Raw genomic sequence first — 23733 nt, 5'->3', positions numbered from 1 at the left:
GAGGACAGGGAGGCAAACTCAGTCACAGGCAGAGACACCACAGAAAGGAAAACAGAGAGCAGTGGGCTGGCTGCAAGGAACAAAGTTATGACTGCTCCCCTGGAAATGTGCTGAACCAAGAGCTGCATTTCACATTACTGTGTGACCAATATCAACCAGCATCTAGTTCAGACCAAACCAATCATGAACGTACACAACACATGAATCCCTTAATTGTTCAGTTATATTATTAATACCCAGGGATTCATTGTTCATTTGATTTGATCAAAGGAAGATGGGTGAACAAGATGCTGAATAGGTGACCAGATACATTTTCCTTGCTTTTTTCACCCTCAAATGCATAATCCTCCTCCCTTCCAAGAGAAAACAAATCAGGAGACAATGACACATCAAATTTCACAAGAAGACACCAGGTTACACAAATTCTCCTACCTTCTTGAGAAAATGATCTGACTGAGGGGCTGCTCTGACCATCCTTTTCTTTATCAGAAGGAACTTTTTTCAGCACCGGTGGAAGCAGGAAAACTTTTGGGGAACTGGGGCCAGAGGGAGACTCTGGAGTATCCTCTGTGGAGCATCACAAACAAAAGAGTGAGAAGGAGAAATTATAGCTACACTGAAGCTCACAGAAACAGTGCTGGGCCAAATGATGATGGGCCAAACCTCAACACAATACACAAACAAGAAACAGCCAGAACTGTGCCAGAAAAAGAAGGATTTAGTAATTTACATTACAAAAAGAGAACAGATTGTATGGACCTCAGTTCAAGTGAAAGACTTTTAGCAGTCAAAGAGATCTCAATTTCAGCATATTTCATGTGTGCTGCTATTGTAGTGCAAATAGAAATCTGATGTGACCAAGTGATTTACCTGCAAGACATAAGTAGCAATTTATAAAAAACAGCTGAAAAAAAAATGTGGATGGATTTTTGGAAATATTTGTTCTGGTTATATTTTTGTTGTCCTGAAACAATGAACTGATCAATTTAGGTGTTCTGTTTCACAATTATAAGGTCTAAAAGTGAACTGGGAAACAAATTACATAAAAAGCATTACAGAACTCTGTGCTTCCATGAATAACTTCCCAGAGCATAACACAAGGGCATCCATAAAGACTTGCTAAAAATAAAAAACACTTCCATCTTCTGGACTGTGAGAAAATCTGAGACTTAAACTCAAATCCATAGTTTAAAACCATCTGGATATCTTGTTTTTCTAAAATGCTGGATATGAATTATGTAAGGCAAGTTGACTACCATCTTTACAGTCCTTACAGGAAGATCTTTTCAGTCTTACACTAGACTAGACTCATTTGGATAGTAGGGAAGTACAGCCACGGTGGATTGCTTAAACTGCTTTTAAGTTTGCTTTTCAAGAAGTAAACAGTGGCATGTGTACATAACAGAGGAACTAGGAAGATACATTAGCACTGACAGAAGAACAAAAGGAATTCAGAGTATCATCTGTATTGGGTATTTGTAAAAAGAGTTAATTCAGTTGCATATTAGAAATTAATCAAAATTTATCTCTGCTAAGGAGATGCCACAAAGAGTCAAACTTTCAGCACAGGAAAGTGATGAGCTTCCCAAATGCAATTTGGTACGAACAGATACAACAATTTTTGGACCTCCTCCGTTCATTTGATATGCCTGTGAGGCCACTTGCTTAGGGAAGCTCAATATCAACAAAAGGAGGAGCACAGTGATTGGCAAATACTGCTAGATATACACTTTCAGTCTTTGACAATTTGTAGACATCCAAGCTGTGTTCCTTTGCACCCAGATTATTTAGCAAAATTTGCTACTATTTGTGTGGCCACACTGCTGGAAACAACAGCAAGGGCAGGACCACAGAAAGGTTGATTGCTTGGTTTTTTCATCATTTTGCCTGGGCATCCTTAGGCAGTGGGCTACTACAAGTATTAGGAGAGAAGTTAGACTGCAACAAAGGTGTGTTGCTTTTACTATTGACCAAAGAGCTGGCTTATTATGGGTAAGTATTATTTACTCCCTTGTGTTAAATCCACACTATGCTCTCTCTGCAGGAAATAGAAGCTGGCAGAAACAGACAGCTCACGTCTTTCTGACTGCCTATTTTACAGATTAAGCACCACTAAATAATCCATGCTTTCCTGTTGCATTCATCTTCATGAGAATCTTACCTGATATCCCTCACTTTGATGACCATTTCTAAAAGGTCAACAAAATAAATATAGATCCACCTAAAACCTGAAGGTTATTTTGTATGTGAACAACATTCTGCCCACTGGAGTACAGAGACTAAGGAATGCTCAGGTTTCACATCAAGGGCAGGGAGGAGGCCGTAACATCCCTTTGACTCCTCGTCCTTACATCATTCTAAGGTCAACAGTGATTATGGGAAAAGCCAAGAGGGCTGCAAGCTCTTACAGATGGCCACGTTCACATTTTTCACTCCCTAGCAGTTAATGAGCTGTATTTGCTGTAGGTACTTGGGAAGTCTGGGAGGAGGAGGTTGTGACACTGGCCTATTGAACAGCAGACATACAAATGCATGGGAGATGTGCTGAAACATTTCCCACTACCAGAAACCTTAAGATAATATCTGGGCAGGAGGCAGGCTTGTAGGGTTATAAAAGCACAATTAGTGTAACAAAAGTTACAATTCTTTTTCAGTCAAAAGCAATAAGGAAATAAAGGCTAAACAAGGAAAAAGTAAGACAGGCACTTGCTTGAGGAGCTAAGAGCAGCCTGCCACAAAACCCCAAGGACTTTAGTATACAGAGCCAGGTGTTTAGAGAAAACACATTTATTTTTCTCAATGCTACTACAATAGGGCTTTGATGCTGAAGTAGCTTTCCATGCTCACCTCTTCTGTGAAAGCAGGCTAACTCAAAGCAGCTCTGCCACTGCCACTACTGTGTTGAGGATCACAGATTAAACCACTGTAAAAAGTTTATTTGAATTAGGGCAAAAGGAGATGGAAAAGAAAGCTGTGAATCAAGAGCAAGGCAATGAAGAACCTGCCCCTCTCCATTTAACTTCTGTTCAGGATGTGGCAATGGGTGTTTCCTCCACACAAACAGCACCTGGAGCTGGGGATAACAACTGCCCAGGAGAGCTTCTCACCAGTACGAGAGGCAGAGCGTGGTTTCTGTGGCACTGTGGGTCGTCCTGCCAGGCTGGGCTTTGCTGACTGCAGTGGGGGCTTTGGACTAGTTGGTGTATTGGAAGAACTTCTTGCCTTTGCACCAGCTTCTGCCTTTGGTTCAGCTTTGGAGTTTTTTTCTGATGATGCTGAGATGGAGTCACCTTTATTTGAAGCAAACCGACTGTCTGGAAGGGTCTGCTGTTGTTTAGGCACTGAAATAAACAGACACATAAAAGAAAGTCTGCTGCAGCACAGAAGGCTCCATGTACAGGTATAGTAGTGTGAAAAAAACCACCACAAGCTAATACATGCACTGCTATGTGTAAGAGGATCCCTAATGTCTTATTCAAAATCACTGCACGCAAAGCATCTAAACCTGCTAATTTGGCATGTGCTATGAATTGTGATTCAATTGCCAAAGACAGCAATTGCATGTCCCCCTTTATAATATACTGGGATGATGGCTAGCTGGACCTTATTCCTCCCTCATATTTCTAGGAGCAGATGGCACAGTCTACCTGCTGAGAAAACAGTGATGGATCAGTGGAAAAAGGAGCTCTTGACTGTTTTGTGTCTCTACAGACAAAAGGTTGGATTTCCAAGATCAAGAGAGAAATCCTGGCCCAGAAAATAAATCCCAAGTGTGTGACCAGCAGGCTACATCTTTTTATTTGTTGCTTTTAGCAAGCTCTAAAAGAGATTTTGAAACTCAGCCCAGCTCAAAGTATTCTTTATATAGTATTTTGATTTGTCTAATAACACTGTACATGGCTTACAGCTTCCACACATTAGTAAGTTTACCAACATGTTGTTTATCCCAAACAAAGACCAAGGTATTTAGAGATCAATTTACAGTGACTTACAAGCAGTAAGTCAGTCCCATCTAGCTGTGCAAGCTGGTAGAAAGCCTGCTGGACTCCAGGCTGCAAACAAGCAAAAAGCCTGCTCTACTTTCCCACTCTGCAGCTTTCAGGAGGTTGAAGGCTTATATCTAGCAGTTTCAGTGATAATCTTGGAACTTGTGTGTTAGCCTGGGACTTTCAACAGTCTTCACATCTTTGTTCTCAGAAGAGAATCACAAGCAAACTGAAATGCAGACTGGTAGCCTTGGTACTTTTGGCAAAACCAAGTGTGTGCTCAGAGATGCTGACTTGACCTAGGTACCTGCTATTCCCATTCAGAAAGGGAATACTGACCCTGCAAATGCTGAGCACAGACATTGCAATGGCAGTGGGAGGGAGGGGGAGTGTTTACACAGTTTGTTGCAAGTGAATCTCCAATATGTTTTTCCAGCCTTTGTAGCTGTTTTCCAGCCCAGATGGAGTTAAACTCTGGCAAAGCAGACACCTGTGTGGTGCACAGAGATGAGTGTGAGTGCGTGACAGGAAGAGTTTGTGCCTGCACACGTGAAATCCTTCCTTGCTGCAAGTGAAACAGTGGGACACTGCCTGCACCTCTGCTTGTGTGCATACAAAAAAAGAAGGCATCATCCAGACACAAAGGAAGGAATAAACCCCCCAAAACTTATTCTCCTTCTGCGCCACTAGCTATAGTTCTCCTGTAACAATATTGAGCAATTTTCCATTTACTTTCTTTCTTGTCTACCTGACCTCAGGCCTTCCAACATTATTAGAACACAGTAATTTAAAATAAATTAGCCCTAGCCAAAGACTAAGTGTAGCTGCAACAATGAAAGGAGTCTTGGGGAGCTCTCAAGCAGGAGTGGTAAGGAAACAACTGACAGCTGGAGGCCATAAGGAAGGGGCAAGGACAGCACAGTGCAGGGGGGGTGAAACTTGTTGTATACAGAGACAAAGACCAGAGAAAAGTTGAGGTCAGACACCCTCAGCTACTCCAGTGCCCAAAGTGCAGACTATCCTTTCTCCTCTGACTTCAGTATGCTGTCATCAGGAGACACAAGCAGTCCACAAGGTCTTCCTCAAAAGACAAGCAGGCTTTAAAAGCACTGATTTATAGATCATGGCATGTGTTGAACAAGTTTTTTCAAAAAAGCTTTAGAAAGACATAAAACTTCAAAATTGATATTTGAAGTTCTCAATCAACATGGCTGCATTTAGATTTTGATTTCAGCCTGTTTTTCCAGCCTTGCTTCTGTATGTTTTAGCAATCCTGTGTGCCAGGCTGGCAGGATACCACCACTGCTGAGAAATCAGACCTGGATTTCCTAGTTCAGACCAGTCCTTTCATGTAGTAAGCACAAACCACCAGAGCTGAATCCCTTTGGAAGCCTTCACTGATCAGTCCCCAAAGTATACATGGAAACCAGTCTGTCAGCTTGCCCTCAGGTGGCTGCAGTGTGGCACTGCCATGTCAGGGCCCAGAACTGCAGCTTGACAAGGGCATGGAAAGATAAAATGCAGAGGGAATTGGTGCTGTAAGCATTGCAAGGCTGAACACCACTTTGTACAATGTACAATGTGGGCGTTTTGTACAATGGAGACTTGCTTTGTGCACATGAGTAGTGTCCAGTGCCTCCACAGCTTTGCAGGCACCCCTGGCTTCAATCAAACTGGGTAAATCCTGGGAAGGGCCACAGCCACAGACTGTGAGTCAGGACTGCTGACAGACCAACAGCATTACAGTCAGCTAAAGTCAGCACTACCCAAGTTAGTATGAGCAGACTTAAACCCTGAAAACTGGTCATATTTCCATCCTCAGATATACTGAGCTCTTCCACTTCTTTGTGCACAGACATTTCCACTGGCTCTTGGGTAGGGCTTCAGCTTTGCTGATCCCATCAAAAGCCAGTCTTCTTTCAAAGGCATGCCCAGGCACCTGCACCAAGTACTTTGTCTCCTGTGCAATAAGAGTAAAAAAGTGAGCTGTCAACTCAGCCCTAGAGCTGAGTTCATGAAAAGTGCCATCCATAGAACAAAAAGTGAGCTTTTTTTCTAACAATCTTCACACAGCATAAGCTCCTACTTTGATTAACCAATTGCAGACATTCAATCAGAAGAGGGAATTGAGATTTTGGACATCAGGCATTTTGCATTTTCTATATTTATATACCGTTTATATCACGTTTTTTATTTACACCAGGAAATTTATACTGTACCTGTACCACTTCCATCCAGTCTTTCTGAGCTCATTGTTGTGTCAAAAGACTCTCTGGGAGTTGTGTCATTCCCAAGTTTCTGAAAGAGTGAGAAAAGCTCTCAGATTAGTAATATATCTGCAATTAATACAACTCAGTGGTCCTGTTATGAAAAACCCTCCAATTTGGAAGCCATGAGGCAGAGAAATCAGTGATAGCAAGACAGGGTGTATTCTCTCTCTCTGTTTCAGATATTGGAGAGCTAAGTGGGAAGGAAACTACCCTGATTTGTACCTAACACTGCCACATGCCTACCAGAGCTGCAATGACACACTGCCTCCTATGTGACAGGTCTCCTAATACACAGGAGCTGAAACTGTAGATGCTAGCTGGAAACAGCCTTTTCTCCAAAGACAGCTCTGTGTCTAAAAACTTCTTGTTTGAAATAAAAGCCTTGTTCTGAAAATCTAGAGTTTGAATATGGCCATTGAATTATCTTATGCTGTTCCACACAGAAGAATAACTTCTTATTTTAGATAAAACTGCAATTACAGATGTAGCAGTACTCATATATTTACAGGATTCCTCTGAAAACCAACAGACCTTACTGAAAAATATTTAAAGCTACTTACCACAAGCACCTTTGGGTGCTCAGGACCTCAAAAGAAAGAGGACTGGTTTATGTGCTGATATTTTGCCTCTCTTCTATTGTCAAAAATATGTTTTCTAAGATCTTGGTCTCAAACCCCCCTCCCCCAGAACTACAGAGACTTTTGTCATGTCATAATTAAATGAGGTTGAAACCTGTGTATTCACCAGGAGAAGCTTAGATAAGCAGCACTTGTAAAAGAACCAGCCTCCTTTTACTGCCTTACCTGCTACCAAAGCTTAGGTAGAAGGACAAATGAGAGGATTCAAAAAAAGCACATAGAAGTAGGTGCAGGATACACTTAGAGAGAAAGCCTTATAAAGACAACACTAGGGATAAAAGTGAGGGGTTTTTTAAATTATAAAAGTAGGAATAGACTTCTGTAGTCAGGCAGCTTCAATCTTGATTCAAGACAGTTAGTGTGGCAAATGACTTAAAGCAAGTGATTTGTTCTGATGATCACTGCATTTGGTTATATACCCACACATGTCATGCTGATGTGTTCAGGTCACTGCTACTACTCCAACACCAACTCTGACTGTCTCTCGCAGAGCATTCAGAAATCTCCACCATGTGCCACACTGTGTACAAACATGACCACTGCCCTTTGGGGGTTATGATCTGAAAGTCTGCTAAGCATAGCATGTAGTTAAAAATGGGACATCAGGAAATGTAGGAAGGAAGAAAAGGGTTACAAGTAGCAGGAGTATAAACCTACTTCAGAAAAACTGATGTTTTTAAAGTGAAAATAGTATTTCAAATACAAGCAGAAAGAAATTCTCTCTAAATATTCATGCTGGCTGTGTGCCTTTCCCAGGCATTTCAAGAGAAGATGATTTTGGGGAATGATGCAGAAGACAGTGTAGTTGACCTTACAGATTCACTGATACCTCCACTTTGCTCATGTAATTTCACAGCTGCTAAAACAAAGCCTCTCTTCAATACAACAAAGAGAATGGAGATGCTGAGTTTTTGCCATTCCTGAATAAGACCTGGCAGGGTGATGCTGTCTCTCAACCTCTCCTCTAAGAACAGGTGAACAGTGAAAATGGCACACTGCATTAAGGAGGGTGCTATTAGAACAATCACTAAGCTTCCTTTACTGTAAAACTACCCTGATAAAATGAAGTCTTCTGGGCAGATGAACTCTGGAAATGCTGTGACTTGCAGGGCCAGAACATTTCGTTATGATGTCCATATGCACAAAACGAAGTCACCTCCAAAGATAGCAGAAACATTAGAGCTTTGTGCCACTGGGCAGAAACTCAGTTTTTATTCCCATTTCTTGACTGATATTGGTATTTTGGCTAAATTCTCACCTGTTCCCCTCCTAAAGTTGCACATTTTTCTATAAAACTGTCTTGGCTATATATTTTTTAAGGGATTACCACTCTCCTTTTGCTGGATTTTTATTCTGTACCTTAGAAAAAACACCTTTTTTGCACCAAGCTTTTCATAGAATGTAAATTCTCATGAACTTTCACTGAGGAATTAATTTTCTTATGTAAATACTGAAGAAAGATGCATAACACTTAGCTACAGTAAATGACTTAGGAGAGCTGCATGACTGTGTAAAACTAATTTCACTGTAGTTCCTTCCTCCCTCTCTAATTATGGGACTACTGGGGAAATATGACCATGTACCAAGACAAGTAGAAAAGCCAGTGCTGGCACCTATTAGTGTAGTACTTAAAAATGCAATTAGGATTTGAGCATGTTTGGCTACCTACTGTACACTCATTACAAACAGCTTATGGTCCCCAGACATCATAAACACTGGCTGCAAAATCCTGAGAAGGCAGATCAATGCAGGTGAATTCATCATGTAGATAAATAATGCCCAGGCTATATTTTTAATAGGAATTTGTGCAAGGCTGGGAAACACTGCAGACTTGGGTGCCACTGAGAGGGAATAAACAGGCTATGAATTATGGTTTTCTTGCTCCAGGTATTTAAAAATCCTGTGTGTAACACTAGATGGAGCTAAAAGATCTATTTATGTGTACCCTGAGGCAACACTGATCTGCAAATACTTGATTCTACCATTAGTGCCAATTCCCACGTTGTATTCTAAGCAAAAGAAAACAAAACTGCATTTACCATCTTTCCATCTACTCTGCACCTGCTCATGACTTTATCTATAACAAGACTGTGGTAGGGTATGAATGAAATAGTAAATTCCTTCTGGCTTTGTTTTCATGTAAAATAGCTCAGAATATAAGCAGCCATCTGTACCTTACAGGAAAATACAATTTTCTATCATACTGAAATTCTGAAAAAATTGATGTTTCAGAACTTGATATCATAACCATCCTAAACAATGTAGCAGTGGGATGCTGTCTTCTGCAGCTCAAGTGTCAGGATACTGTATGATTTCATGACTATCATGAATAAAAGTGCAAGCCTAAATTATTTGATATTGTGATGGATGAAGTATGTGAAAAATGCTTTTGAACATTACTTCAATTTTGTTTCCTCTAAGCAACATTAAGGATAGATAACTCAATACTCTGCTGAGTACAGATTCCTATTTCAGTTCAGTTTTATTGTCACTCTTTTGTATATGTATATGTATATGTATATGTATATGTATATGTATATGTATATGTGTATGTGTATGTGTATGTGTATGTATATGTATATGTATATGTATATGTATATGTATATGTATATGTATATGTATATGTATATGTATATGTATATGTATATGTATATGTATAAAGACAGAGTTTTGCATTCCATAAATATAAAATGGTACAAAAAATAAGATCAATAATATCATTTTCTTGTAATTTAAACCTGAAATAGGAGGACTAACCTTTCCACCCAGTAAATAAGTTAAATGTGGTAAAAAATCCACCCCAAAACCTTGGAAAAGGCAACAATAACTTTTCCTTCTGAAGGATGAAAATAAAGTTTCCAATTCATGCTATGAAAGCTCACCAATTGAAGAGGACTTTTCCTACTTACAAAAAAATGACACATGCTAATATTACACCTCAGTCATGTCCTTCCAGGTTTGACTCACTGCAGATAACAAGTGTTAAGGACCCAAAGAGCATGAAGCATACATAATTATGCACTTGTAAAAATTCATATAATCTGGAATAGCTTGGTATTTTATAAATTACATAATATTCTTACTCAAAATCATATGGCATTTTATTTGAAAACTTGGTGCTTTAGAAGTCAATGAGACTATTCATGGGCATTACTTCATACCAATGAGAAAGGAGGGAATTGGTCATTCTTTAGAAAAATGGTTTTTGCACTGAGGATCCCTTTAATGATTCATTCAAATCTGCTTAGGACAAGACTCTGGTCTGGTGTCTGCAGGAATGGCTCACACATCATGGCAAGCACTGTGAGACTATGAAGAAAGGTAAAAATGGACTTTGGGTGTCTTGCTTGGCCACAGCAAGACAACTCTGTATGTGTTAAAGGAAGGAAAACACAACAAAGCACGAGAAGAGCAGTAACACCTTTTAAATTACAGGGGACAGTGATGGCAAATGGAGAACATCTGAGTGCCCTGCACATGGAAGAGAAGGAAAGAAGTGAAAAAGCTGATTCTTTGGTACTTGTGAAATATGCCAATTGCAGCTGGCAGGAAGCAGAGGATAATAACGGGGAAGATCAATGGCAAATGGGCATCAGGCAAAATAGGCCAGCACAGAATGCTGTGGAGAAACACAAGGATATTCCATTCTGTACATCTGGAGAGTGAAGCAGAGTTCCTGCCCAGGATCAGCACTTTACAGAAGAGAAAATTACAGAGAGCAAATTGAATCGGAAATAATTTTTTTAACAGGTTATTTTCTTTCATTGTTAGTATCTGAAATATATAAATCAAAGGCATAAAAATAATTAGGTGTGTACAAAAGGACATAAAAATCAAAATGTACAACAAGAGAAGTATATGCCAAATGTTGTAAACAGTGACTGGTAGCCAGATTTACCTCTCTGCATGGAATACATAATTTAATATACAGCAGACCTCTCCATCTGTCTGCATCATTTTCTGAAAGAGTGCAGCCAGCCACCACTGTAGTTAACTCTGCCACATACCTGAAGTACTGGTGTGCAAGGGGCACACAGTGAGAAGCCTGTCCTAGTTTTACCTTTTCTGAAGCAATTCCAGTATGCACTGTAAACAAACCACACATCATACAGAGCAGAGACACTGAGCTAGGCTTACCAGCTGCCCCCAAGTTATTCTGTGATATGTGGAAACAATTACATGTCCTCTTCTGTGTTTGTGATGGTCTGACACCAAGTGAAAGGGCAGGTGCCACCCTCTTCCCACGAGAGAGGGCTTAAGGGTGCAACTCCTGCTCTGCATGTGCAGATGGTGCCTTGGCCAGGCTGTTTGTGCTCAACCACCACAGCAGAGAATCCTCTTGCAAGAACACCACAATCCCTGCTGGAAAGCAGGACTGATGCATCAAGTCCAAACCTACCTCTCTGAAGACACACAGTTTTGCTCTTTTCTCGAACATCTCAGAAGAAATCAAATTGCCCTCACCTTTTGAGCAGAGGCTGCTCTCTTCTCCTGCTTGGCTTTCATCTCTGCAAGCAGCCCGCTGCCCATCACTTGCACCCCGTACCTCCGGCCTCCCTGGGGGCTCCCCTTGCTGTCCCCCCTCTCGGCCTTTGCCACATCATCTGTCTGCCCCTCCTCCAGGGACTCTGGCGTCTTCAACTCCTCCGATCGCTCTGCGCCGCCGTTCTGCTCCGCAGGCCTTGCCTCCTTCTTGCTTGTGTCTAAAGCTGGGCTTTTTGCGGCAACCTTGGGCGAGGAGGGCTCCTCTGCCACCGACACAGTCTGGGGCCGCTCGGATTTGGAGCCTCTTGATTTGATTAAGTTAAGGAAGCCACTCTTCCTCGAGTCCCTTTTCTTCTTCTCATCACCTGCTTCACTGTGCTCGCTGCTGTCTGAGCTTTTAGTTGATGGTCTCCTAAAAAAGACACAGACATTTCAAACTTTTCCCCACTCCCCTCTTCCCTTTTTTAAATAGTATCAAATTACTTCTTCCAGGCACGGCTAATCTTTTATATGACCCATATATTGCCCTAGGACCAATCATTACCTGGTTGGTGTCTCTATATTAAAAACAGGACAACTAGCATTGATCACATCATCTTGAGGATTCCTGTGCTGCTTTGTGCAGTTGTTTCATCTGCACTGGGCATCCAGCTGTTTCTAACACCAGACAGCTCTAACCAAGCTGTCTATGCATGTATATACTGGGTTTGCAGCAGAGAATGAACTGATTGCAGCCACCATTCCCTGTCCCCTGTGCCACTGGGGAGGAGAGGGTAGAGAAAATCAGGAGTGAAGTTGAGCCCTGGAAAGAGGGAGTGGTGGGGAGAGGTATTTTTAAGGTTTGGTTTATTTCTCATTATCATAGGCTGATTTGATTGATAATACAGCAAATTTATTTTCCCCCAAGTTGAGTCTGTTTTGCCCATGATGGTAACTGGCAAGACATTTCTCCCTGCCCTTATCTCAACCCAAAAGCCTCTCATTACATTTTCTGTCCTCTGTCCAGCAGGAGCTCAGTGATACAGCAGCTATGGAGGGCACAACCATACCACAACATACAATTTTACTATGCTGTTTCCAGAGTACACTGCCTGTGGTTTGTACCTGCTCATTAGTAAAAGGAGAAGAATTGATCTAGGCACATGTTTAACACAACTTTTGGGAGATCTTGTTCTCTTTTTCCTTAAGGGCCCTTCCTTGAAATAGGAACTAGCTGGCAAAGCCATTTTCTCTCAGTAAGGAATACAGAGGTCACTTTTATAGTACAGATGCTCATCTTAAAAAAAAAAAAATAAAGCCACAAAACCCAAAAGAGCAGATAAGTAAAACCCATCCCTAAAGAACCCACCTGCCACTAAGATTTTCTGGAGGCATCTTCAGAGCAGAGTATTCACACTTAAAGGCAAAGCTGAGCACATACACATTCACATAAAAGCACCCAGACAAGAAAGAGAGCCACTGGTGTCCCAAATAAAGATCCTCAGCAAAGAGCACGGCCAGGGATGGGTAAACAGGGATGGTGCAAGTTCACGGGGACATCTGAAATGAGCAGCTGGCAGGCACCCAAGGGAAGCACAGGAGAATGCATGCCTGTGAGCAGCATATATATATATATATATATTAATATATAGCCAGCTCCAAGGCAACTGCATAAGCTCTATAATCCTTACATAAAGAAGGAGACATCTTTCAGATTAATGTTTTGCTTAAATCTGGAATATTACAAACTGGTGAAACACATCTTTAACCTATTTCAAAACCAGCATAAATCTACTGTCATCTGTGAAAACACTGTACCCAACAGCACTCCTCACTAGAGAGAAACACCCATGTGCACAACCAGCACTGGGGAGACTCTCAGCCAACACAAAGCTCTGCTTCAGCTCTAATGAACTTCACTGGAGGGTAAAATGAAGTCAACTGAATTATAAGAATACACGTTAGTCATTAATTCCCCCAACATGGCAATTTAAAAGCAATTTATTTCAAAGTATAAATTTATTTCAAAGTATATACCCATTTTTAAGGACAGGTAATTGAATTCACAGTGTCTTGACTACTAAGGTATTTTCTGACTTTGGCAACTGGAACCCTGGATATTGGGAACAGGATTCAAACACAGCTTGAAAGTGCTGCTTGCCCGGCTATCAAGACAAACTTTTTTCTTTTTTAAATAACCTAAAAAATTTTTTAACTTACTTTGAATCCATTTTTGTTACTTTCTTAGTGAAAAATTCATCCACACCTTCATCCACTCTCCCCATGAGGCCATTCTGGTCCCCTTCTGGTGGAACTCCAGCAGATACCTTACAGAAGAAAAAACTCTCTCTGTTATACAATAATCTAAGCATGTTTGCTCCACTGATAATAATTAAGAGTTAAGACATTATAAAAATTATGTGTGCTAACCAAAACTCAGTGCAGACAACAGAACCATTACTGGAATTCCCCCTCTAGCAAGGCCAGCTGATGCATTACATCAAATGCAAAGTGACCCAAAAGACCAGTGACAAACTGGATGCTGCAATGCATGAGGCCAGGAATCAAATGCCTTGGGCTTGAGAGAATAGAGCACGAGGTCAGTCAGACAAGCAATAAAACACAGAAAAAATAAATCCTGATCAGGTGGTGACCTGAAGAGAAAGTATTTTCAACAGCCAGTTGTTTCCCTGTTTGGAGAAAAAACTTATGTTCTGGAATTTGGACTTAGAGATTTAGCAACAGAACTCCAGCAGACTAGCAGAGCCTTTTATAATTCATTCAGTCTAGCACTTCCAAAAGCAGAGACTCTAAATACAGAATCAGGTGCTCCACTTTAGGAACCAAACACAGACTTTTGCTCAATGTCTGAAAACAGCAAACCTGCTCCCCATCTTTGGTTTCAGTGCCCACATTTTGAATATGGGTGACTTCAGGCATATAAACCAGGCTGGCTTTGAAATACCTGCCAACCACAAAGGCCCTGTGAAGCTTAGCTGGTGACTCTGCAGCCTCCTGAAGATGAAACAAGCAGTCTCCTGGGAGGACTTCTCATGTGGCCTAGCTCCTGTATGCAGCTTTGATGTGGAAAAGCTCTATTACCAGTAAAGAGACTTCCTTTAACTTAAATGCCACATGGAAACCTTTTAGATGACTGTAGAGGACTCCTCAAGACCCAACCCAGTTGTATTCTTGGTAGTGCTAGGGACCAGGACACAAAGTAGCAGGGTTTGTAATCTGAAACAATTCAAATCAAGGAATCTCCTAGTTTCCACCAGAGCTTAAGAGTAATCCCAACATCTCTTCTGATGTGAAATACAAGTTCTTTTCTGTGTTTCACTACTTTTAAAAGCCACTTTAAATATCAAACCCAATCTCATTAAGTCAGAAAAAAGGCCTTCATATGAACCAATGCTTTGACATAGCCATGAAACTTTTTACTTTCCATTCCTGAACTGTTATTTTTTGTTATCAAAGATAATAGTTAAGATTTTATTGATACCTGCTGTACCAATCTAATATTGATCTGAAAGGAGCTCACATGGTAATGCTTTGTTGTCAGTCAAACTGGCAACAGATTTTCAATAAAGAATGGGTCTATTCTAAATTAGCACAATGATTTGTCAGATTTCCAACTCTGCCATCTTTGCTATGTTCTGTAGAGAACTTATTTAGCTGGAACATCTCTCAGCAGGCAGGAGTGCATGTGCCTTCATCTGGGCTGGCCTCGGTCACAAACCCCTTGTCACCTCTCAACTGAAACACGAAATAAGAGCGAGTCATGCATTTAACAGAAATGAAAAACCACTTCATATTGATACTGGAGTCCTCCAGATAGTAGGGATAAACATGGAAGTATCAAAAGCAAGAGCATCTCCTAAAGGGAACTAATTCCAGGATGTAATCATCTCCAGAAAATGAGATCTACCACATAAAGAGAAAACAATTTGCATCTGAAACACTGGCAAATTCCTAAAAATTAATGAAAGATGTATAGAAATGTTGAAGGTCTAATAAGGTTCTCAAGGCACAGGATATTCTTATAGCTGTTCATTGTAACATTTTCTACTGTTAGCATTTACTGTAAGACTGAGCTCTGGTTTGTTTTGTGTTTTACCCTAACTCTGAAAAAAGTGTTAAGTCTTCACTTGTCCTTTCTTATCTCGTTTTTAGCTTAAGTTTAAAAGTAAGCATGTTTCTTTGTTAAGGAAAAAACTGGCTTTGAAGCAGAAATAAGTAAGATGAATCACAATCTCTTTCATCCATTAGAGATTCATCTATTTTGCTGTACTAAATCTTCACACATGAGGGAAGGACTCATGAGGTTAAGATCTCACAAAAAATCTAAATTATAAACAACTGTTTTATCATTTTTCTTCAAAGTTAAAGCTACTTGGAGTGGATGGTTTTGAGTTTTTCTTTTTTCCCCTGTCATTTCCCCCTCTCTAAACACTCATTCCAGTAGAAACTCTAACAAAACTATAAATCCTTCTTCGGCCAGCCCACTCAACTCAAGTTAAAAGTTTGTTTCTCTTTTTTCTCCATTTTCTCCTTTCTTTTTTTACATTTTTCGGCTTCCAAAGAACAAATCCATTTTCCAGCAAAACAAGGGAAGTACAACTACAATCATCTGAGACCCCTTGAATTACTAAAAACAAAAAATGGGAACAGCAAACAACCCAAAAGAGCTGCTTTAAGTGGCAGGAAAGGTCAAGATTTTGCCTCTCATATTTCAAGTGCTTTCCCTAAGCACTGCTTTCTGTATTCTTGAAGTGGCAAAATCAGCCATGTCACAGTCCACTCATGACACTGACCTCCAAGATCTGGCTGTTTCACTTTCAGCAGCATCAAAACAAACATCTCAAGTCTTTCAGAAATTTGTTTGGGCTCATTTTGAGGTCAGAACTAGTAAGGAGCTAAATGGTTTGTAGAAACAAGACAGGGACAAATGAGTTTAACTAAAAAAAGCTCCTTTCAACTTCTGCAACTAAATAAACTCCCAATTTCCTAATTGATTCAATAGGGATGAGCATTCCCACAGCACTGCACTATCATGGGAACTCAGGCCTCTCCTGTACAAGGAGTGACCTTTTTGTTGCTGTTGAAGAAAGTTCCATGTCTGGAGTGAAGCACTTGCCCCTCCCACGCCCCCCTCCTTCCACCTCCCTGTGCTGATGGCACAGGACGTGCTGAGTTTGGAAGCAACTGGGAAAACATGTGCCTTCTGCAGCAATGGGACTGGGAGAAGTAAACACAGATGTGTTTTCACTACATGGAGACAAATCCATTCTCCTGCTGCCTCTTACCTTCCCAGTGAAGCACAAGGGAATGGAAAGTTTGTTTGACTATTCCCTTTGCTTGAATGTTTCTCCCTTTCCAAGTGGTACAAAAAGCACTCCACTGCCTGATACAAGCTCTCCCAGCTTTAGGGAAATATTCAATGATCCTCTCAACTGGAAATCCTCAAGAATCAGAAGAGCCCATAGGCATTTATTATGAGGCAGCCTAACACAGAGAGGCAAAGGCTGCCCCTTGATAGGGCTACTTATCATATCAGCTGTGCTCTGTTGCTGTGAGATAACTCTCTAACTCCTCCAGATCTGTCCTTACATACCCTGAGGCCACACCATCACAGAAATAAACCTTTACTGATGTGGTGTGCCAAGGAAATGGAACTGTGGGAACTCCACACACATATATTGAGTTCACACCAATGCCTTTCGTGAACAGACAGTGCTCTTCTGTTTTGCCTTTCTAAGGCAGGCTCCAGCATGAAAAGCAGATCTGTGACTATGCAGATTTGCTGGCCCAAACACTATCTACACTTTAGGAGCTGTAGGAAGCTGGGTGTCAGAGAGTAGCTCCTCTGAGAGCTGATAGAAATAAGAATTCATGCCAAGTTACCACATCTTAATGCAGGCAGAAAAAAGGATTAAGACTTAACAAACCCTTGGAATGTAACTGAAAAGTCTCATGATATTTTGTGCTTTTCCTGTGAAAGCTCCAAACACCTTCAGAAACTGCTTTCATGAAAAAAAACAAAAGCAAAATAAAAAAGGATAAAGCATATCCTGGATTTAGGCTGTGTCAAACAAGACAAAAAGTGTGTAATAGGGATAGCACACTGAAAGACATGAATACCAGAAGAAAATTTAAGCAGCTGCTTATGGCTTTTACACCTTCAACCATTGTCCTCATTACGCTGCAAGACCTGACTCATAGCAAAAAGCAATCAACACACAACACTGCCAGCAATATTTTAATGTAGACTCACTGCTGCTTGGCTGGGCTGTTGCTTTTTATTCCTTTTGGGCCTTAATTTTGTAAAGTGTTCCAGTTTCCTTCCTTCTTCTGATGGCAGCTCTGAAATGAATCCAGAAGTTCGTCTGTCTGGCCTGCTGGAAGGAAACGGTGGGTCTTCTATGTGGATAGGTACTTCTTCCAGTGCTTTATCTAGATCAAATTCCATTTCTAAGAGAAATCAAAACTTTCTGATTAGATTTAATATTATATTTAAAACAACAGACAATGCCATTCCTCTTTCTGGTGGCAAATAATTATAAGCACATTCAGGGAACTTAGCCACAATGTCTCTGTGAGCAGACAGAGCACTGTGAGCAACTATTTAGTATTAAACACATTAGCAGAGTCCCAAAACAAAGCAGCCAATGTGTGCCATGAATGCAGTCCAGAGGGAGGGAGAGTCACCTGTGCTTTTCAATCAAGGACCATCTAGAACCACCTCAGGCAAGCAAAGAAACAAAATGGTTTTAAAGAATTCTCACTTACCAAAAGCTCTGGACACTGGCCGGAGCATTCTACTGTGGATGCTTTTCCTTTTTGATTTAGGAGTCATCTATCAATACAAAACAAAACAAAAATTACTTTAGGGGACAAAAGAAATTACAACAAAACAGTTTTTCAAACCTGTGAACCATTTACAGATCTGATTTGATTTAACACCAGAAGGGAATGGGTTTTTTCTTCCCTCTCTCATACATTCAGAACCTTTTCTAAATTTATACTTTGTTCAACTGACTTTGAACAGAAACAGGGAGGTAATTAACTTTTCCCACTAGAAGTTCAGGATGCACACAGGATGATTATTGAAACTGTCCAAGCATTAACTCTTTGATCCCCAATTGTAAAACAAGGGAACCATTAAAATCTCACCTCTGCAGAGATCATGCGGGACTCATTTAAGAATTAATTACTTTGTCCAACATTGCACAGTTAATGACAATACCAGGAATAGTCCACCCCTTGTTCTGGCTTTTATTTTCGATACAAAATACACTTCCTCAGCTTATTTGTTAGTGGCATGTTACTGGGAATTGATGCTTCTGGACATCACCACAGAGCTCACCGAACTTCCCTAGGAAAATGAGCTTTGGAGAATACAGCCCTTCCTCAAAAAACAAAAACACCATGTCAGTGCTGGCAGTATCTGTAGCAAACACATGACTTCCCTGGACTTTAGACACATTGAGAAGAGGTGGAAAGTTTGGCATACATTCAACACAGTTACTGAATTATGTGCTGTTAGCCCTCTGATTTTCACATTCCCAAAAAAAGGAGTACATTGCCTTCAGAGAGCAAATACCCAGACTAAAGACTCAAGTTTGCTCTTTTTGGAAGAAAGTTGTCTTTCTTGTCTTGACTGAAGCCTTCTGAAAGTCTGCATGGTGAGAAAGTTTTGGTACAGGAAATGGATGCATCACCAATTCCAAACCTCTTACAAAAGCTCAGCAAACCTCTAATAGCTCAGCATTGTCAGATGTTTTGTTTAAAAGCTGACCCACAGGTTTTCTCAAGAGTTAATTTAAAATCACTCAGCTTCGATAAAGATGGGCTCCTTTTGTGGTAGAGTTGTACATGCTGGCTTTAGCAATACACATATACTTCCACTAACTTGCTAGTCTTGAGACCTAGTGACTTCAAATATAATGAATTCTAATTCTGGAGTATCAGTCAGCAAGATGTTATGGCTTGCCACTCATTAACAGAATTGCTAATAAAGTTTAGTAGTATCAATTTTATATCAGCCTGAAAAGACTTAGTTGGCATTAACATTTCAGACAAATCAGGAACTGTTTAAGGGAAACATTTGCTAGTTTTTATGAATGGAAAGTTCAGTGCACAGACTTGCATGTGCTGAACTCATATTCCCAAAGTAGTCATGAGGATCATTACACCACTACTCACATGCTCAGGGTTATGACAGATTTTTGTGACAGGACAGCTATTACCCACGTTCTCAAGACCAGGAAAGGACTTGAAGACTACAGAGTAGGCACTGATTAGCACTGCTCTGTTTTTATTGACATGTACATTGCTGGGAAAAAAGATACCTTCAGCTGTTGCATGTTTCCACTTGCACATTTGACAACCATCAGTAAATGACTCAATAGTTTCAAGACCAGCCAGGAAGAAGTTTATCACCTGAGCAGACTTACTCTGACACTAATGAGCAGGCAAAGTGTTGCTGCATCAAAAGGTCAGACATTACTTTCAGAGTTACCAATGGATTTGATGGTGAGTGGCTGGAGAGGGGCTGAATTTTTTCAGCCAAAACTGCACTGGACTGTGCAAGAGGTAGGCAGCTGGGCAGCCTCTGAACTGCACACCTCAACAGCTGTCCATCCATCCATCCCCCAAACCTGAAACAACCAAAGCATTTGCACCTCATTTGGGGGACAGCAATTACAAGTCACTATCAGTATTCCTGGTTTCATTCCCAGATGTGGCCCATTTCTCTTGTTAAGTTATATTCACATGCATTTTAGTCTGTTTCTCCATTTTTTTGGGTGGTGTGACTGGAAGTTACATTTAGTATATACAGCAACTCCTGTGCTAAAGAAGATCAAAAGGAGGACAGAAAACACAGCTGAGGGAAGACTGTGGTCACTCAGCAGCTGCACAGCCATGACCAGTGTTCTGAGTGGATGAACACAGGCTGAGAGCTGCCTTGGCCCAGGGCACCTATGAAAACAGCACAGGGCAAGTTTTGAGGCTCCTGTGCAAGGACTGGAATGCTCCAAACAGTTCTTCAACAGCCAGGAACAGAATGATTTCATTTTCCTTCCCAGACAAGAAAATGCCCCCAGATGACCCTGCAGAGCCTGTGCTGATGACCATAAGCCAGACTCTGCTGTAAGTTACTGTCAGCTTGGCATGATCTGTCAGCAGCTTGCTTGCTGCGGATAAAGGCAGAGGGGATAGAGATGCTTCCCATTTGCTTTAACAGCATGAATAACAGCTCCACATACACTTTTTTTTGAAAACCTTCTGTTTTCTAGCCTGTTTAGGAAGTGCACAGATGAAAGGCTTCTTGCCAAGTGAACGTTCTAGATCACACGCAGAGCAAAATGGGTCAAAGCATTAATTTAAATAGGCCAGTGTGCTCTTTTACAAAATATTAGGCTTAATCTCTGCTTAACATCTCAGCCACCACACAGTCTGCTACAGCAGCAGTGCACATGTCATTGCTGGAGGAGGTATCTGAACTCCCCAGCCTGAGCACAGTTTCCTGTATTTCATGGAAGTAGCTCAGCTTTGGCAGAAGCACATCTTCTGCCTTCTCACCACCTCTGGCCCCACAAGCACAACGTGGCTCTCTGGCCTTGTGCTTCCCTTGTGGCCTTTACAGAGGAATAGCTGTTAGTATCACTTCTCTCATGCACATCTTCCACAGACTTTCCATTCTAGCACACCACCTCCTGAATTCTTCCTTGTTTTGCCTACTTTTCCATGAGCACATTGTAGGCTGCTTGGCAGAACAGATAGAAATATTAACTGCATCTCTGGAATTGGAGACAACCTCTTGGAAGTCTGCATGCACCTATGCCATGGAGATCTCAGGAGATGGCTCCATAAGTGAACCCCTCTGCAGTAGATGTGAGCCAGCAAACCTCTACCACATTTCCAAATAAAGGCTTATTTACATACTGTCATGTGTCCTTGCTAACTTTAAGCTCCTAGGATCTCTTCCCATGATAATTTTTCCAGATTCCTCCTTTCTGACTGCTTTCCTCACAAAACTGTCTGAGCTCTCTTGAGTTTTCTGAAATTTTATTACCAGCTGTGGAAGAACACTAGTACCTTGGGAACTGAAAACAACAACTGAAATAGTTTTGTTTTGAATGCTAGAAAACAATGTACTTTCAGAAAGAGGATCTCAGATACTCTCCTTGTTTATACAGATAATTGAAATTACTCTCAGTGCCGAGGGATATGCTTATTTCCATGGTTTTCTCCTCCTACTTCAAAGAAATTTATATTCAATCCTACTCAATACAGAGATGCTGTCTGACCCTTCTGTCACTTCCCTTTCAAAAAATTTCAAACAAACTAATGGACAAGTTGCTGCTCCCTCTTGAAATTTATCTCCCCAACCAGTCTCCAACATACGGGCCTTCAGCTTTGAGAACATGTTAAGGACTATTCTTTCATTAAGCTGTATGATGCTCAAATATAAAACCAAATCAATAGATTTTCCTTCTGAGCAGTAACATTTGTGCTTGTACCTCCAACATCAGCACTCTGCTTTGGTTTGGTCTTAAAGCCAGGGGGTCCTTTAAGCTTGGATGCTACATTAGCTGAACCTTTTTGTAAATTCCATCTCATTCCTGAACCACTGCCTGTTTCATTTGTAGGTGCAGATGGATGGCACTGCAGTCTCTCAGGAGACTCTCAAGGCAGTACAGAGGCAAATGGAGCACAAAAACATAAACAAGTAGGCCAGAAACAGCAGAGCTAAAAAAATACTTACACTTGTACAGCAGAGAGTCTCCATGCAGCAAAAAAGAAAGAAAAAAGAATATGAATGGGGAAGACAAAGCAATAGCAGTTCTCAGGAAAGGAGGCAAAACCAGGAATCACCAAAATAAAGAAAACTAAAGCCAAAACACTTGGAAGTCTTAGCAGGAAAGGTGACATGCAAGAATGAGGTAAAAATCTCTTGTATTTGGAAATGCCATACATTTTGTATTTCCAGAGGATAACCAGAGAAGTATGTGATCTCTCGTTTGATCTATATAGGGACAAATTTGGGTTTTTTGACATTTGTTTCCAATATACAGCACTTGCCAATGGTGCCAACCTGCCACCTGCTGTCCCAATGTACTGTGTTTTTCCATTTAGCTGGCACCAGCAGCGAGAAAAAAAAAAAGTAGTTCTGTTACTTCCTAGTCTGAAGGAAGATTCTGAATTAAAAATTGCCAGTTTGTTGTGGTGTGCAAGCAAGCAAGGAAAATAAAACAAAGCTTCTCTTGAAGGAATGAAAAAGGATGGAAGTCTGTTCTCTTGAGGTTTAAATAAACCTAAACCAAAGCAACAGTATCTCTCCTTCCCACAAGGGAGTTTAGAGGCACAGACTTTCAAGCACTTTTAACATGTGAGAAAGATGCTGTTTCATGATTAAGGCACAATCTTTTCTCTTCCCTTCAGAAATTATAAGCAAAAAAAGGAAGCAGCACAGCCATCACAGGAAATGAAGCAACGTCAAATGCCACATCCCATCTCTTTATGGCTCATGACCAAGCATGCTCCTCCAGAATTTAGGGTTAGATAAAGCAATTATTAGAAGTGTGGTCTTGTTCTCAAGTTGAATGGGGACTGCAATAACAACACTGCAGGTGTTAGCAGAATGTGGCAGAAGTAGTCATGGTCTAGATTAAACATCTTGTCAAGAAAGTGCCGCATGTTCTTGCACCCTGCTCCTCTCCTTTATTTTCTGGCTGTCATCAGGGTCAGTTGTTTGTTTCCTGGGGTTTTGCCTCAGGGTTTTGGGGGCTTTTTTATTTTCTTTTACTCTCAGAAACTTTGGCCTTATGCAAGAGTTCTCAGCTAGCAGTGACTCAGGCAAACCACCTCATTGCTCTCATTTTTGTATGCTAGCCATGCACACATACACTCTTACTCAATTTCTCTATCAGAATCTTTCTTCTCTTGCCCATCTTCTACATTACCAATCACTACAGCTCACTGCTCTGAGATTGCTGGAGAAACTGCAGAATCCATTGATAAACATCTCAAAAACTGGAACAATGTGCACCTACACACTTCAAGAAATAAATCTGCAACAGTGGTTCTCTTTCAGACAGCATTTGTGGCAATACTCCAGCATTTTGTGTGTATTTAATGCATAGGCAGGAAATTTATTTATATTATATATGCAGTTGGAAATGTCATTAGGACCAAAGTGCAAAGCAATACATAAATGGAAGCAATCCCAGGATTTGAGGGAGTTTACAGTCTATGGTCCTGATCCAACAAGGGCTTATGGAAACTCCAAACTTCCACATTTCTGTGACTAGTGAGGCATTTAAAAGCCAAAAGGTGCTAAACACCTTGTGGGTGAGGAGTAAGAGGAAG

At 40.9% G+C, this 23733-nt stretch overlaps 1 protein-coding gene across 2 annotated transcripts in view; it reads right to left on the bottom strand.

Moving 5' to 3' along the window:
- The window catches only part of CARMIL1 (capping protein regulator and myosin 1 linker 1), a 187660-nt gene that overhangs the window by 4341 nt on the left and 159586 nt on the right, over positions 1 to 23733 (bottom strand). For both annotated transcript variants that reach the window (XM_056483863.1, XM_056483864.1), the window contains exons 30-36: positions 18148 to 18214; positions 17633 to 17829; positions 13579 to 13685; positions 11359 to 11791; positions 6206 to 6284; positions 3108 to 3341; positions 433 to 567 (exon numbers count right to left, since the gene is read on the bottom strand). In XM_056483863.1, coding sequence (XP_056339838.1) covers positions 433 to 567; positions 3108 to 3341; positions 6206 to 6284; positions 11359 to 11791; positions 13579 to 13685; positions 17633 to 17829; positions 18148 to 18214 — 1252 coding nt within the window. The remainder of the gene's footprint in view (positions 1 to 432; positions 568 to 3107; positions 3342 to 6205; positions 6285 to 11358; positions 11792 to 13578; positions 13686 to 17632; positions 17830 to 18147; positions 18215 to 23733) is intronic.

The sequence above is a fragment of the Oenanthe melanoleuca genome, chromosome 2 (assembly GCF_029582105.1).
Source record: "Oenanthe melanoleuca isolate GR-GAL-2019-014 chromosome 2, OMel1.0, whole genome shotgun sequence".
Taxonomy (NCBI): domain Eukaryota; kingdom Metazoa; phylum Chordata; class Aves; order Passeriformes; family Muscicapidae; genus Oenanthe; species Oenanthe melanoleuca.
Note: the sequence above shows the minus strand (reverse complement) of the source record. Positions and strands in the feature narration are given on the sequence as shown.